The sequence below is a fragment of the Lissotriton helveticus genome, chromosome 6 (assembly GCF_964261635.1).
Source record: "Lissotriton helveticus chromosome 6, aLisHel1.1, whole genome shotgun sequence".
Lineage (NCBI taxonomy): Eukaryota > Metazoa > Chordata > Amphibia > Caudata > Salamandridae > Lissotriton > Lissotriton helveticus.
In genome coordinates this window covers 493174696-493191883 of record NC_136067.1, presented here as the reverse complement: position 1 = coordinate 493191883, position 17188 = coordinate 493174696, and the positions used below count along the sequence as shown (strand labels likewise).

Genomic DNA, 17188 nt, shown 5'->3' with positions numbered 1-17188 from the left:
ACGATGCGTACCCCCCATGATCGCAGAGGTACGCACCGTACGGTGTGTATGTGAATGTGCGATTTTCCGTACGAATAGCCCTTACCTGACGTGGACCGTACGAATCGCGTCCTATTACCCCAGTCCGGATCGTACTCGTCGAGTCGTACGGTGTCGGCTCCGGATGCGAATCGTACGGACGAGAATTTTACCGGATCGGAATCGACCCCAAAGTGTATGCACACACATCCGTTTGCAGTTGTAGAAACTTACATAGTCTTAAGTTACAGTCTGTGTCCAAGTGTATTTCAAGTTATTTTATGTAAAACCGAATCTGAAAGCAAAAAGTTTTTAATATTCCCACACAACACGGGCTGGATGACGCTTCAAGGGTATCTGGACCATTAATTTGCCTGCCCAGTGTTGTTGAGTTGGCCTTCACTGGTTTTGTAGGATGGGGTAATGGAATTTGAGGAATTGATATTTTGAACATCTGCAAAGTGAGTGGTCCAGCTCCAGCCTGCCACTCTAAATGGGAACGCTATGTTTTTATAGGCTTTTAGCTATATTTGAAGGCAAGTAATTTGTCTAAAATACCTCTGACCTGGCAGTAACCAAAATGTTTTTTAATGCATTAACAGGCACTTAATAAATTCTATAATTTGTTCTAACAGCTTTTTCACTGTACTAAGAGTCTGCGTCTTTTTTTTTCCACTTACAAATGCCAAGAGTCAGGCATCTTCAGACATAGAACATAATTTTTTGTTTCACTTTTAATATAAGGTGGATGAAAACATGAAGGAAGCTCAGAAACGAGATGCTGTCCGTCAAGGAAAATTTTATTTCAAGAAAGAAATTTGCAAAGGTACTTCTTTCCTCTCCAGTTTTAATACACACACAAGTTTTTTTACATAACTTCATAATCATTGATGTATGTTTTCTTCTTTTGCCTTAAGCGGGAAATGCCGTTGTTGATGGTTGCACCACAGCTTATAATGGGACAGATACAGATAATGAGGAGTGTGTCTTAATGAGTATTGATGCGATCATCAATGGAAAGGTGATTTGTTTTTTTTTTTTGTTTTTTTGTGTTAAATAAATGATTAAGTATTCTCTCACTGTCCGCTATAGAGGTTGTTGACACGTTTATTAACCTTGCAGGAAGGGGTGTTTCCTGGTTTAATTCCAATTCTGAACTCCTATCTTGAAAATATGGAAGTTGATGTGGACACAAGATGTACCATCTTAAACTACCTCAGACTAATCAAAAAAAGAGCCTCAGGTATATTTTATCTATATTTTGTTATTTTAATCCTTGCTAAAGTTTTTCCATTTCTGACACTTGCCGAAAAAGAACCTCAGGACATATTCTGATTACTTTGAAATTAGCAGTTTTACCCTAAAATTAAGGAAGACCAAGAATAGCAGATCTGTTTCTTTTTTCAGTTCGTGAGAGAAACATGTAAATAATTTATAAATACATGCTTTACCAAAGATCAAAATAAAGATTTCACCTTTCGTATTCTCACCAAATTCAAATGGGGTTAACTGTCTGGAAAACTATCTAGAAAATCTAAACCCCATTTCTAATGTGGATATTTAGATATAATAGGGCGTGAGATATTGATTGTACTCTGAGGGGAGTCTATCATGATCTCTCCATGCCTTTTTGACCAAAAGGTGTAATCCTGGAGACACATAAACAGCAGACTTTTGTGTGCTGCAGAACATTTACTCTTCTAGTCGAAGATGGTTGCTTATAAAAGACCTTTTTGTGCCTACATTGAGCTTCCATTTAAATAGACCTCCATAAATAAATCATGTAGAATGTTTGGAGACAAGTAGCTTTTTCCAGTGACTGTACAAAGGTGGCACTATTTCTCCATCATGTGATCTTTACCGATAATCATGGCACTCAATTGCTCGCATATGGTTGAAATCCTGTAATGCATTGTAATTAAATGACATCCCTCCTCCTTCATGGGATCTTTCCTCTGAGAAAACCACCAACTCCCCGACCCCTTGGTGCAGGGTTTCTTTAAAAAAGTGAAAATATGCATATTCACTAAGAACGCACAGTTGCAGTGCAGTTAATGGTGAAGTGTAAATAACCTCAAATTTGCTAATTATGGTAAGGTAAACTAACCAAAACTCGCGCCTGAGGCATGCACTGCTCATTACCTCCCATATGTCATCACTAATGGCATGTTATGAGATCATTAATAATATCTCAAATTATATTGATGACATTACTGATGCCATTTTTTATGACACTGCAGTTTGATTTCTCTAATCAGGAAGGAGATGATTTTGTTAACCATCTTTAATACAGTTATTTTTTTATATTGAGTGATAACTGTTTTTGGTATACTTTAAACACCTTCCCTGCTGGGCACATTCCCCCACTGTGCTGGGGGGAGGAAGGGTGCGCACAGCGCCCCCATGCTCATGACGAGCTCAGCTCGTCATGCAGCACTGTGCTCATGACGAGCTCAGCTCGTCATGACCACACTCGTTTTCATAGAACGCTCGCACAGCAGGTGAATTAGCCCAGCATGCGAGCGTTCTAACAGTCATGACGAGCTCAGGTCGTCATGAGCACACGAGCACCGTGGCTCATGACGAGCTGAGCTCGTCCTGAGCATCGAAGGAGTTAAAATAATAATAACATTGAATATTATTTTTTTTAGAAATTGGGTCTTTAGTTTGCAAAGGTATGCACCCTGTCCAAGTAGGGACCACAATCCTAGTCGGGGTAAGTCAGATACACACCCTAAATCAACCTGTGCTCATCCTCTGGTACCACGGCACAGAGCAGTCGGGCGTAACTTAAGAGGCAACGTGTAAAGTATTTGGGCAACACTTAATACAGTAAAACCATAAAGATCATCACATCCACACCACATTAGAGAAATAGAGCTTAATTTAATGAATAGAACCAGACCAAAATGATAAAAATCAAGTAGGTAGAACTGGAGTTACGAATTCTTAAAGAATGTCTGCAATATATGGTGATAAAGCATAAAGCTTCAACCGGGAAAATCTGGACGGGCTTGACCTACGTGAATCCGAAAGTTTAGGCCGAGTGCTGTACAGATACAGGGCCCGACCTTGTCTAGCTGAAAAAGTATTTTTGGATGGAGGATGTGTTGTTGTAGAAAACCTGATGGGAGGAGCAGAGGAGGCAATGCATTGTCGATCCTGCTGGAGGTCGGCAAGGCTTCGGTTCTCATTGTGCTCTCTGAGATGTATCGGCAGCAAATCTTACGATGAAGGCGATGCATTGTTGTCAGGCTGTGCAGCTGGCTATGTGAGGTCTTTGTGCACAGCAGTGATGTGTCTGCGTCGAGGAGAGAGGTGTCTGTTTCGACCGGCATAACAGCGATGCATGACGTTTGCTATTAACCTACTTCCAAGGGCCCAAGATGGGGGTGGCACCTCTTGGCACAGCAGGACTCACAGTTGGCAGAGTCCAGAGGCTGTAGCAGGTTTGCTGGAAGTCTTTGACCCTGAGACCTCGGAACAGTATGCAAGCCCTTGGAGTCAATTTGGTTCTGAGGATGTAGAGATGCAGGTCCAGTCCTTCTCGCTCCCAGGCAAGGATGGCAGCAGGGCAGGCACAGCAAAGGAGGATCCAACAGAGGCTAGCATGTGACATTCCTTTGAGCAGCACAGCAGTCTTTCTTCCTGACAGAATGTCCTCCGGTCCAGAAGTATACTGAGTTGGAGTCAGGCGCCCAGTACTTGTATCCATTTATGCCTTTGAAGTGGGGGAGACCTTAAAGAGAGGTCTTTGATGTGCACAGAGTCCCTGCCTTGGCTCCAGACTCAATAGAGGGGGCATGCAGCTCTTTGCGTGTGGACAGGCACAGCCCATTCCCTCCTGTCCAGGATGACCCATCAGAACGTTGCTGGTCCATCAGTCATGCCTAAGTTCCTTTGGTGTGTGGCTTTCTGGAGGTAATGCAGAAAGCCCAGCTGTCACCCACCCGAGACGTGTATTCAGAGACAGGCGGAGGCACAGAATGTTTAGGTAAGAAGATGCCAACTCTCTAAAAGTGGCATTTTCCGACTTTCAACTTAAAGTTCAACTTTACCGTAAGTTGTGATTTCAAATTAAAAGTCCAAGGACACCAAACCCGAACTATACATCTTTTCTCAATTGGAAATTACACTTATAAAATCTAACTCCAATGTTAATGGGAGAGATATGCCTTGCGGTAGTGAAGAACGAATTTAACTACCTGGACATGTAAAATGTAAAAGTACTTGTCCAACTTTTTAATACACTGCACCCTGCCCTTGGGGCAATCCAGGGACTACTTTATGGGTGTCCTATGCACACTAAAATGGAAGGTTTGGGCCTGTCAAGAGTGTTAACTTGCCAGATTGATATGGTAGTTCAAAATTGCACACACAGGCTCTGCAGTGGGGACTTATAAGTAAATGTAACTTGCCAATTGTGGATAAGCCAATGCTACCATGTTTTAGTGAAAGAGCATGTGCTCACTGGGTAGCAGTGGTAAAGAGGCCAGAATACAAATGGCTGGATTTATACTGGAATGGCAATGCTAGCATAAAACAATGAATTTAGGCCCAGATATCTCTACTGGGGTAAACGTTTGACATTGTTCAACATTCTGTCCGTTAATTGTTCGTTTTGCATTTGTCACCCCGAGAGGGACGGGTATGCCCAGACGTGGGTCCTGTGCTCTCCATGCCACTGGAGGCAAGCTAGCCTGGGGGATGAGGGTTGATATACCAAAACCAGTCCTAGGATGCTTGTTTCCGGTCCAGGGATGACCAGGCCTGACCGGCTGAACTGTTCCCATGGGGGGCAGGGTCAAGACTGATTTTGTATATGGATGGGTTTAAACTGGGATGGCATGGGGAGTAAAAAAGATGGATATAGGCCCAGATCTCTGTACTGGGGTGAATGTTTGACATTATTCAGCATTCTGTCCAGCAATTGTTCTTTTTGCAGATTACAAAGGCCAGCAAAAATGAAGCCATCAAAACAGGAGGCCTAAAAAGTCAGGGGAAATCGCGCGAAGGATTCCATAACATATTTATTTTGTTGATTTGCATTCTAATGATACATACAGTCTGCAAACCCGGGCGCGAGCTTTGTACGTTGACAAAAGGTCCAGATCTTTCAAGCCCACAAACATTTTTTAATACAAATTCCTTAAACTACTAAACAGATTTCCATCAAATGTGCTTTCCTGAGTAATGTTTCTATTTCTTGCCACGTTTGGTGTATTTCTGTTCTGTTCATGCCTATTTCTGTATTGGAGTTGGAGAGCAGACATTTCTATGAGAACAATTATGTTCGAGGCATATGAGCTGCAGAATTCTTACTTGTGCTCAGATTGCCATATGGTGTTGGGCTCGCATGCTTGCACCTTGTTGTCTTGGAAGAAGTCTTTGTAGTCATGAGATAGATGACTCCTCCCATTGACGATAGTGCGCATGGGCTTTGACTCCACCCTTAGATTGTTTTTTCTGCCATCGGGTTTAGATGTGACTTGCTGCGCTCCTGGTCGGTGTCATTGTTATTAAACCCACTTTCGATGCGCAATCACAGCTAACCAACGGTATTGTCTCAATTGCGTTTTCTTTCGACGCACACCCTCGACGGCCGCTTCGAAAAACTTCGACGCTTGAGAACTTCGACGCGGCCGTTGGACCTACCCGCGCCACTAAAGACGGACGTTGATGGAACGGACTCCCTTTAGGAAAAGTCCTCAGTGTGATGCTATATTCCCACACTCTGACCTCCATCCTGTTTGTAACCTTTTCCTCCTTCCAGAACACCGAGAGGACGACTGTGAAGCTTGTTTATCCTTCAAGTCCAATGATCATAGAGTTTGATGCCACAAGATGTCGCAAGGCACAGGCTCCATTCCTGATATCTTCCGTGCAGGCCTCGAAAGCCTTCCAGAACAGGAAGAATAGGTCCCAGACTCCAAAGTAGACGTCTCCGATGCCGAAGATGACATCACACCTGCTCAAAGTGACGGGAGTACTGAGACCCTGCCCAAGCTCCGGTGACGCCTTCGGGCTCAGGTCCACCCCATATAAAAACTTCGACGCCCCGCCTTTCGGCCCCGGCACCGAAGGGCAAATAAAAGCCTCCTGGCTCGAGCCAACCAGCCGGTCCCGAAAAGCCATCTTCCGCACCGAAGCAGCCAGAAAATCTCTCTGCACCGAAGCAGCCGGAGAAGACTTCAGCATTGAAGCAGCCAGAGAAGCTCTCTGCACCGATGCACACAGAAAAGCTCTCCGCACCGAAGCAGCCGGAGAAGATCTCGGAGCTGAAATCACTAAAAGACAGCTTCCCATAACTAAGCCTCCTAAACAAACTGTTTCGCAAACAACCCCCACTGAATGTCTTGGAGCCAGGGAAAGCTTCCATACTGCACCATCCAAGACCAGTTTCTAAGGAGAAATCTTCCATGCCAAAGAAAACTGTCAATACCGAATAACCTTTTCTCCCCGATCCAAAGCAAACCACCATCTTAATCCATCCAAAGACTGGTCACATAGTTACCAAACCACCTACAAAAACCAGAACTTTTACCACAAGCAATAGTTCCTCCAAAGAAATTACATCTAGCTACTAATCCTTCACCACCACCTTCACCCCCTCCACCAATTAACCCTAATTTGCTCATTTCACCACCACATTCTCCAACAACCACAGGATAGTGATGACGCTGACTCACATGGAGATGGGCAAGAAGATGAAGATATAGTGCCATTAGACACTGATCCTGATGATCCACCACAGGAACCAGACCCATGGCATGACTTTAATACAGATCCTGATCTAAATAATGATCCGGACTTCTATTCCTCAAAACCATCTCCACCAGATGACAATGTGGGTTTTGTCCAAGTAACCAATAGGGCTGCAGCATACCATAAAGTCAAACTACACTCAGACACTGTAGAAGACGACTTTCTTCTGGAAACTTTTGACCAGCCACAAAAATCTGCTCACATCTTGCCAATGCTTAAAGCACTTTTAGACACGCCCCTGAGATGTTTAAAGACCCAGTTAGAGCTAGGGTTTTTAACCAGAGGCTAGATTAAAAAATACAAGGCAGGCCCCACTGACCCCATATACATCAAAGGTCAAATTCCTTAGTTGTAGCCAATGCACATAAAAGAGCAAACTCTCGGGTCTGGTGACACACCACCTCCTGATAAAGAATCTAAATTACTAGACGCGTCAGGCAAACCAATGTTGTCTCAAGCTGCAAACTCATGGAAAATAGCTAACACACAAGTCCTTCTAGCAAGTTACGATAGGGCTCATTATGAGGAGCTAGAAACCCTCATCCAACACCTACCTCAAGAATGTAAAGACAAAGCCAATGACCTTATACAAGAAGGCAAACTTATTACCAATACATCTATTAAATGTGCGCTCGACGCAGCAGACACCGCGTCCCGCGCACTAAATACCAATGTCTTGCTACGCAGACATGCCTGGCTATGGGTATCTGGTTTTAAACAAAAGGTACAATATACCATCCTTAATCAACCTTATGACCTGGAGCACCTCTTTGGCCCTGCAGTGGATGCATCTTTAGAAAAGATAAAAAAGAACACAGACTGCCAAGTCTATGGGAGCTTTACAGTTACTTTCTAAAAGAGGCTCGTTTCTGCGTTCCTTCTATAGGGCAGGCTCCAAAGCAAATACAACAGAACACCCTTCCTCATCCTACAAAAGTCTCAACCAGGGATCCTTTTCCAGAGGATACAATTGAGGAGGTTATAGAGGGGGACAACAACAAGGGCAGAGGCAGGGGTAATAACACCCACAGCTCCCCTAATACCAAACTGTGACTTTCCCATGCTGCCCCCCCCCCCAATCATTCCACTCCTGTCTTGGTATGCCTCTTACAGTTCCTACCTGCCTGGGATTCCATCGCAACAGACAAGTGGGTAAGACAAATTATCCAGTATGGTTACTGCATGGAACTTACTGGCACTCCACCCAACATACCGCCCAAACAATGTCCACAGAACATCTGATGCTTCTCAAGCAGGAGGTTCTCTCAATGCTTCAAAAGCATGCAATAGAACCAGTCCCCATACAGCATCAACGAACAGGAGTTCACTCCCTGTATTTTCTAATTCCCCAAAAGGATGGTACTTTAAGACCAATACTGGACCTCACACCTCTCAATTTCTACATACAGTCAGATCATTTTCACATGATCACACTTCAACAAGTCCTTCCATTACTTCAACTAAAAGACTTCCTTGCCACATCTCAAGGACGCCTACTTCCATATTCCCATACACCCTGCGCACAGGAAATATCTAAGGTTCACAGTGGACGGCCAACACCATCAGTTCAAAGTCCTCCCATTCGAGGTGACTGCAACAACCAGGGTGATTACAAAGTGTCTTGCGGTAGCAGCAGCACACTTGTGAATGCAGCACATCCATGTATTTCCATACCTGGACAACTGGCTGTTAAAAGCCAAGTCACACCACCAGTGTGTTCACCACACTTTTCAAACAATGCCGCTGCTACACAACTTGGGGTGCACAGTGAACTACACCAAGTCACACCTGCAGCCTTCCTACCTACATCAGTACCTAGGAGCCACAATAGACACTTACAAAGCTCTAGAATACCCCAATCCAGCCAGGAGAGCCAGTATGCAAACCCTCCTCACCAAATTTCAACCACAACACTCTCTTCCAGCTCGAGTGTTTATGCAGCTCATAGGAATGATGGCCTTTTCATTGTACCTTACACAAGACTTCGCATGCGCCCTTTAAAGGAATGCTTAGCACGTCATTGGAACCAGGCTCCTGGTCAACTTACAGATCTGGTGTTGGTGGCCAGCCGCACACATTCTTTTCTGCAGTGGTGGAACACACAAAACCTTTCCAGAGGGCGGCCGTTCCTAGAGCCAGTTCCACAAATAGTGCTAACACTTCACTCACCGGTTGTGGAGCTCAACTCTTAAACCACACGATTCAGGGCAAGTGGACAACCCAACAAAAAATGCTCCACATCAATCACCTAGAATTACTAGCAGTATTTCTAGCGTTAGTCATTCCAAGCACATCTCCTTCACAAAACTGTCCTAGTCCACACCGACATCAATGTATTGCATACAAATAAAAGGAGGAACACATTCTTTGCAGCTGTCTAAACTGGCACAAAGCATATAGAGATGTGCCATTCCCCAAAATATACATATTCTGGCAGAACATCTTCCAGGAGTGAACAATCCGATTGTGGATCTGTTGAGTCATCAGATTTAGCAGGTACACGAATGGGAACTTCATCTGCAAGTTCTTCAACCCTTTTTCCACATGTGGGTGCACCCAGTCATAGATCTGTTTGCCACACACAAACGCAAAATACCCAACCTTCGCTGCCAGGCTCCTACACCCATTGTCCAAGGGCAATGCAATATGGATGAACTGGTCGGGCAGATTTGCGTACACTTTTTCCACCACTCCTATTCATCCCGCTAGTAATATGCAAGCTCAAACAGCAGTCTCTCAAAATGATCCTAATTGCTCCCACATGGGCACAGCAACCATGGTTCACAACACTCCTAGAAGTCTCAGTAGTTCCACACCAAAAACTCCAACTCTCCCCAAACTGATGACGCAGAACCATGGAGACATAAAGCACCCAGATCGAGCACAACTGAATCTAGCGATCTGGCTCCTGAAATCCTAGAGTTCGGTTACCTCAATCTCCCACCCGACTGTATGAACATTATTAAAGAAGCCAAACGTCCCACAACTAGAGCTTGCTATGCAGCTAAATGGAATAGATTTGTCATTTACTGCAATAACAACAAAATTGACCCACTAGATGCTTCAATTCAAAACATCATTTGCTATTTGCTGCATCTACAAAGATGCAACCTGGCATACTCATCTATAAGATTACATCTGGCTGCACTTGCCGCCTACCTACAAAATAGACAACTTTTGTCATTATTTAGAGTACCCGCTATCAAAGCTTTTATGGAAGGCCTTAAAGGATAATTCCACCCACACTGCCACCCTCTCCTGTGTGGAATCTAAACATTGTTCTTACTAGATTCATGGGTCAACCATTTGAGCCTTTACACAAATGCGAATTACAGTTCCTTACATGGAAAGTAGCTTTCCTTGTCGCAATCACCTCTCTCAGGAGAGTAAGTGAGATCCAGGCTTTAACAATACAATAACCATTCTTACAAATACATCCTAACAAAGTGGTTCTCAGAACAAATCCAAAATTCCTTACCAAAGTAATTTCTACTTTCCATCTTAATCAATCGGTAGAATTACCAGTATTTTTCCAAAACCCTGATTCTGTAGCAGAGAGAGCTCTTCACACGCTTGATGTCAAAAGAGCTCTGCTTCATTATATTGACAGGACTAAAGCCTTTAGAAAAACAAAACAATTGTTTGTAGCTTTCTCTCCACCTCATTAAGGCAATCCCATCTCCAAAGCTGGAATTGCCAGGTGGAGAGTCGAATGCATTCAAATATGCTATCACAAAGCAAAACGCACATTAACAATTCCCCCTAGAGCACATTCAACACGCAAACTAGGCGCTGCCATGGCATTCTTAGGGAACATTCCCCTAGAAGATATATGTAAGGCAGCCACATGGTCTACTACACACACCTTCACCAAACACTATTGTGTAGATGTGCTTGCAAAGCAACAAGCTTCTGTAGGCCAGGCTGTTCTTAAACGTTTTCAAACCACTTTAATCTATACAGGTGACCACCGCTACTGGAGAAACTAATGTACAGACTATGCACAAGTATGAAATCTGCAGCTTTTACGCCTCGAACGGGAAATGCTACTTACCAGTATGCATCTGTTCTTGGCATGTAGAGCTGCAGAGATTCATACGCCCACCCACCTCCCCGGAACCTGTATCTGTTCCAGTGTTATCTTGCTTACATACATTCACATGGACATCTTTTCTGTTTCTTACAAACTCCATCATTTCCCATCATGACGATAAATAATCTAAGAATGGAGTCGATGTCCATGCGCACTATTGTCCAAGGGAGGAGTCCCCCTATCTCGTGACTACAAAGACTTCTTCCAAGACAACAACAAGGTGCAAGCACCTGAGCCCAACACCATATAGCGATCCATGCACAAGTATTAATCTCTGCAGCTCTACATGCCAAGAACAGATGCATACTGGTAAGTAGCATTTTCTTTTTTCCCTTCATTTTACCATCCCATTAAGTGTCTCCCCCCCACAACCCATCCCATGACAGATTTTCATTAAACTGAAAATATTAAAATGAGCGTGCTATGTGTCGGCTAAGTGTTGTGCAGAGCAGTAAACTGCTGAAAGTTTTTGACAATTGAAGATTTTCGTAAACCCCCTCCATTTCATTTTGTTCTTTGTCAGAGCTGCATGAAACATGGCATTTGTACACTGGGCTAACAGCCTGCCAAATTTCATGCAGAATAATTAATTTTAGGAGTTGCAATATTAGTGGCCACAAAATTGAACATCCCATTATTTTCTCCTTTTGCAAAACTAGGTCCTTCTACTTTTTAAACCTTGGTGCACAGAACTCCTGTGAGATGGATGCTCTGTGTATAGAAAAACAACTTTTTGTCTCCCCAGCAAATATTGTTCTCTAGAAGTAGACCATGATTTCTTTAAAATGGGTTGGATACCCTAGAATAGTTGTCTTGACTGGGATCAAGCGTTATCCAGTTGAGAAGTACATCTACAGTTATATACGAGCAACAGTGAATTACTGGGATATTTTTCACCAAGGGGTTCTGAGTGGCATTAAATAGACCACAGGAGTGAAGCTTGAATGGTCTGTCACTTCAAAAAACTCATTCCAAATTTATAATAATTAACCTGTGGCAGTCACCACTGGGTAGTGTAGTTAGGATTGTGTTTCCATAGGAAATGCCTTTTTAGTGTTTCTAATAACTTTGGTGCTGTTTGACAAATCTTCACAAAACTTTTGAAAAAGGTGCTACTTTTTGACTAGTTTGCCAATGGAAGATATCTAGGTAAGCTGTCAAGCAGAGGCTGAGAAACAAAAGAGGTCCCAAACGTGTTTTTCAACGTCCATTTTCCCATACTTTAGACACATCTACACCCCAAACCGCTGAAAAGATGTACACCAAATTTGACAGAAAGCTAGAGCTTGGTCAAGAAAGGGTGCTTTTTTTGTTTTGGTGTAAATCTGTTTATTAGTTGTTTTTTTGTCAAAGGTGTTTTTATTAGTATTTTGTAGAACAGAAAAGAAAAAACCATGCGACAGTCCCGCACAACTTCCCACGCAGGGGGCATATGTAAAGTCAGGTGGCAGAGATGGCATGGACCAAAGACAAGCACGTACAACTAGACCCTAGTAGGCCACGAGTCAAAAGAAAGCACATGAAGCATAACCCAGGGCTGGATATAGAGTTAGCACAGAGTCAAGGCTTCCAGCTGGAGTAGGTGCCACTGCATAATCAAAAAATAGTGAAATAGGCCTGCACTCTCCATTGCGTTGTCCATTTCTCCGCCTCAGCTATTTGTCTCGGCGTCGCCAGACCATGAACTAAAAGCTCCCACACCCGCCCCTACTCCCTCCCCCCCTCCCCAGTGGTGGTGGTAGCCTTATTCACACACACAGTCATCTGGATGGAGAACACTTATACTTGAAATAAATGAAGAGCTCGCACCGTAGGCGGGCAAACCGCAGATGGCAAGCCTTTGGAGAGAAAGCGGACTAGGGGGCCCCAGCGAAACGTGAAGTTTTTAAAATCGCTTAGGAAGATATCAGCCATGCGTTCCATGCTCAACAACTTCCACAATCGCGCATGCCACAGGGAAATCGCTGGGGCCTCCTTTTTCTTCCAGGCCGCTGCTAGGGTCAGTTTGGCTGCTCCTATACATAGCCAAAGGATCTTTTTGTCCGCCCTGGTTTGGTGTTCAAGATCCGGATCCCGAAGGCCCAGCAAAATATGGGCCATTGAATCCACGATCGGGTAGCCCAGAATCTCCTTGATATGGGATAGGATCTCCTCCCAATAGGGACGGATGACCGGGCAGTCCCACCAGATGTGGCTGAAGTCTCCCAGCAGGCCGCAGCCCCTCCAACATCTATCCGAAGAGCCTGGAAAAATCCGGCTCAACTTAGCAGGATATAAGTACCAGTCCATCATCGTTTTAAGATGGGCCTCCCTAAGCTCCACCGAATGGTTGTGTTTGGCTATATCATGCCACAGGTGGGACCACTCCCCATCCGAGATACTGCGTCCGAGGAGCTCCTCCCAAAGGGCCATGTATCGCGGTCTAGGGGAAATAGTCGTAGAAAGCAGGAGGCTATAGAGGAAGGTAATGACACCCCGCATGGTGGAGGTCCTAGAGAGGAAGGCCTCGAAGGGGGTAAGTGGTCCTGTGGCTGCATCTCTGACCGAGGGGGAAGGCGCCCAATGGAGTAATTGGGTATGACGGAACCGCTCCGACCGTTGGACCTCGTAATCCCGCATACAGTTGTCAAAAGTGAGCGGGGCAAAGCCATGGAACAAGTGCGTGAGAGCTAGGCATCCCCCCTCCCTCCAGGCATCAAAGGGACTGTCCCGTGCAGTAGGTGGAAAGGCAGGATTAAAGTGTATAGGCGTAAAGGGGGACGGGAATGCCGTCCAACGCTCATCACCAGAGACCGAGTCCCAGACTTTCAAAGTAGTGCCGGTGGGGGTACTAATGTATGCGTTCTTGGGCCTATCACCTTTGGGTTTCCACACTAAGTCCCATATCGTTCTCCCCGCTACACTCCTATCCATGTGCAACCAATGTTTCTCCGAAGTAGGCTGGGACCGCTCCACCAATACCCGCAGTTGTGCCGCCTTGTAATATAATTGCATGTCGGGAAGGCCCACCCCTCCCTCCCTCCTTCCTCTGGCGCCGGAGAGTGACAAATGAAAAACGAGCACGACCCCCCCTGCCAGATAAAGCGGAGCATCAGTGTTTTAATACGGCGGAAGAAGTCCCCTTCAAGAACAATAGGGAGCGCCTGGAAGAGGTGTAAGAGCTTAGGAAGAAGGGTCATTTTGAGCGCATGGATTCTCCCCAGCCAAGATATGTACAGCACCTTCGCCAATAGGGGGGGAAGTTGGCAGAGTACAGCTTCCCAATCGTGGGAGTCAGATGGATCCCCAGATACAGTATGGTGGAGAGGGTCCATGGCAGAGGCGTGAGTGGCCGGAGGCGGTCCACCTCTGCCGACGAGAGCGTGAGGTTGAGAATGTAGGACTTTTCGTAGTTAATCTTAAAGCCCGCCACTACTTCAAAGCGCGATAGGGCTTCCTGAATGTGGGGTAGGGAGCGAGCGGGGTCCGAAAGGGAAAGTAGGACGTCATCAGCGAACAGGGTGATCTTGTGTTGTTCCCCAGTGAAGGGCAGTCCCCGAACATCCGGGTTCTCCCTCGCAGCTAACGCCAGAGGTTCGATGCTCAAAGCAAAAAGGAGGGGGGAAAGAGGGAGCCCTGCCTAGTGCCTCGCGAATGTAAAAAGAACGCTGACAGATGTCCGTTAACCGTCACTCTAGACCGGGGGCTGCTGTAGTTCGCTTTAAGCATCGCTAAGAATTTGGCCGAGAAGCCAAACGCCGTCAAAGTTTAGAACAAAAAGCTCTAATCCACCCGGTCAAAGGCCTTCTCGGCGTCAAGGCCCACTAGGACCACTGGAATCTTGAACCTGTTGGCCTTCTCGATCAGATGGATCACTCTCCTGGTGTTGTCGTGAGTCTGGCGCCCTTTAATGAACCCAGACTGGTCCGGGTGAATGAGTGCCGGCATCAAGTCCTGGAACCTGGTCGCGATGATGGAAGAATATAATTTGGCCTCTACGTTAAGTAGGGCTATTGGTCTATATGATGAGCACTTAGACGGGTCCTTCCCCGGTTTGGGGATGACCGATATGATAGCTTCGGCCATAGAGCACGAAGTCGTGCCCGTCTCCGCCATGGTATTAAAAAGTTGTACCAAAAAGTCAGCCACTTCAGAGACGAAGGTTTGATAAAATGTAAATGTAAATGTAGTATACTTGTAAAGCGCACAGCTGCCCCAGCAACGGGGCGTCCCGGCGCTGTATAACTCTGGGGAACCCGTCCTGGCTTTCCCTGTGGGATGGTCCCTTGCTGGGAGTCCCCAAGGTGGAGCCAGGCATCCCCGGAATTGGTGGGGCCGTTGTGGAGATTAGGCAAGCTAATGCCCAGAGTTGCCGAGTGGAACCCCTGATTAGAGTAAGCACCGAAGCAAGAATTATCGAGTCCGCTGACCAAGGTCCACGACCCTGCCGCGTCGGGAATTGAACCCTGGTCCCAGGCTGACTTCTGCTCTCAGGCCTGCCGCCTCTAACCAGTGAGCCACACTACTCCACTCCAAGAGAGCTGTAAACCCATCAGCTCCAGGAGCCTTATGGGGCTTCAGAGCTTTAATGGCAGTCAAGACCTCGTCCCTGGTGACGGGGGCAATGAGCAGCTCGTTCCACTCCGCGGATACCCAAGGGAGCGGGAGCGTGTCTAGGTAATCTCTTTGCTCCCCGGGGTCAACGGCATCCCCGAGTACAATGCTGCGTAGAAATAACCGAAGAGGCCAGCCTTGGCCTCATCACTATGCGTCAAGGTCCCTGCCGCGTCTTGGATACCCCCTATGTATTCCCTCTCCCTCTTGTCGAGGAGTTGGCGGGCCAAGTGTTTCCCTACTTTGTTCCCTTGCGAATAGGACAGGCGCCGCAATTTCAGCAAGGTAAATTCCGCTCTGTTATTGTAATGAGCCCTGAGTTTGCCCCTGACAGCCGTCAGCGGTCTCAGCGTCTGTCTGGAGGGGTTTTGTTTATGCGCCAGCTCAAGAGCGGAGAGCTCCCTCTCCAGCTCCTCTCGTTCCGTCCGTCTCAGCCTGTTAAGGGCGGCATTAAGTGCCAAACAGCTGCCCCGTATCAATGCCTTAAAGACGTCCCACATATTAAAAATTTGAGTGTCGTTCTCGTGGTTGAATTAAAAAAATTCGCGAATAGCTTTCCGTACTTCCTTACAGGATGGTTCATCCCGGACCAGGGAGGCCGGAAAGTACCACTTGCCTTGGGCTTTGCATCCCGGTGCCCAATGTAAGCAGATCGCAAGCAAACTTGAATTAGAGACAGACAGAGGAAATATTTTGGCCTCGCGCAAGTTTCCCCGAAGGGATTGACTAAAAAAAATTTGGTCTAAGCGAGAATAAGAGTGATGAACATGGGAGAAGAAGGTAAAGTCCCTAGACTGGGGGTGGAGAAAGCGCCAACCGTCTATAAGTCCCATGTCCCCCAACCTCGGTTGCGTCTCGGCGGTGAACAGGCCAGCGTCGGACCTCTGGTGATGAGAGCTGTCCATCTCCTTATGCCATACCAAGTTAAAATCCCCCATCACAATCAAGGCCCCCTCGACGAAGCTCTCAACAATCTGCAGTAGGCCTTGAACAAACCCATTTTGACCCACATTGGGAGCATATAGGACCAAAAATGTGCTCAGCTTGCCAAGGAGCATACCCTTGACCATGAGCCAGCGGCCCTCTTTGTCGCTTCGCACTCCCATGGGTTGGAATTGTAGGGCTTAGCGGAATAGAAGGGCCACTCCTTTGTTTCGTGGGGGCTGAGGACCTATAAATAATGGGATATTGCTTATGCTTAAGGCGGGTTTCATCTTTCCGTGCCAGGTGGGTTTCTTGAAGGCCCACTTGATGATCAAGGATATACTTCCAAACCTTCTGGCGGGAGTTCAATTCCTTCACATTCCACGTACCCAAGGTGAGAGGCATCACGGCATTGGAACCCCACCCCGCTCAACAATCGGTACCATTCTGGCAGTGTCCCCCCCCCCTCCCCCCCCCCCCCAGCCAGGACCGGCACCCCTCATCCTCCCCTCCTCCGTGAGTGTAAGCATTGCATGAAAGCACAGGCCCAAGAATACTCCACGTCTTGCAATGACCAATCCCTATCCCTCCCTCCAGGTCCCCCAGCTCAGCACATCTGACGCATTCCATCCACAACGAATCCCTCATACATGGCCCCCGGCTACCACCACTACTCTCCCTCCCCTTCCCCCCCCCCCCCCCCATACCCCACTCTCCCCAAACCTTAAGAAAACTCAGGCCTGAAAAGAGCAATGCAAAATAAAACAATGAAAGGCACCGCAAAGGGGGCTTTCA

General features: G+C 46.3%; 1 protein-coding gene across 1 annotated transcript in view; it reads left to right on the top strand.

The window, feature by feature from the left end:
- The window catches only part of GCLC (glutamate-cysteine ligase catalytic subunit), a 291987-nt gene that overhangs the window by 249705 nt on the left and 25094 nt on the right, over positions 1 to 17188 (top strand). The window contains exons 13-15 of the mRNA XM_078647946.1: positions 763 to 844; positions 936 to 1039; positions 1141 to 1261. Of these exons, the coding sequence (XP_078504072.1) occupies positions 763 to 844; positions 936 to 1039; positions 1141 to 1261 (307 nt within the window). The remainder of the gene's footprint in view (positions 1 to 762; positions 845 to 935; positions 1040 to 1140; positions 1262 to 17188) is intronic.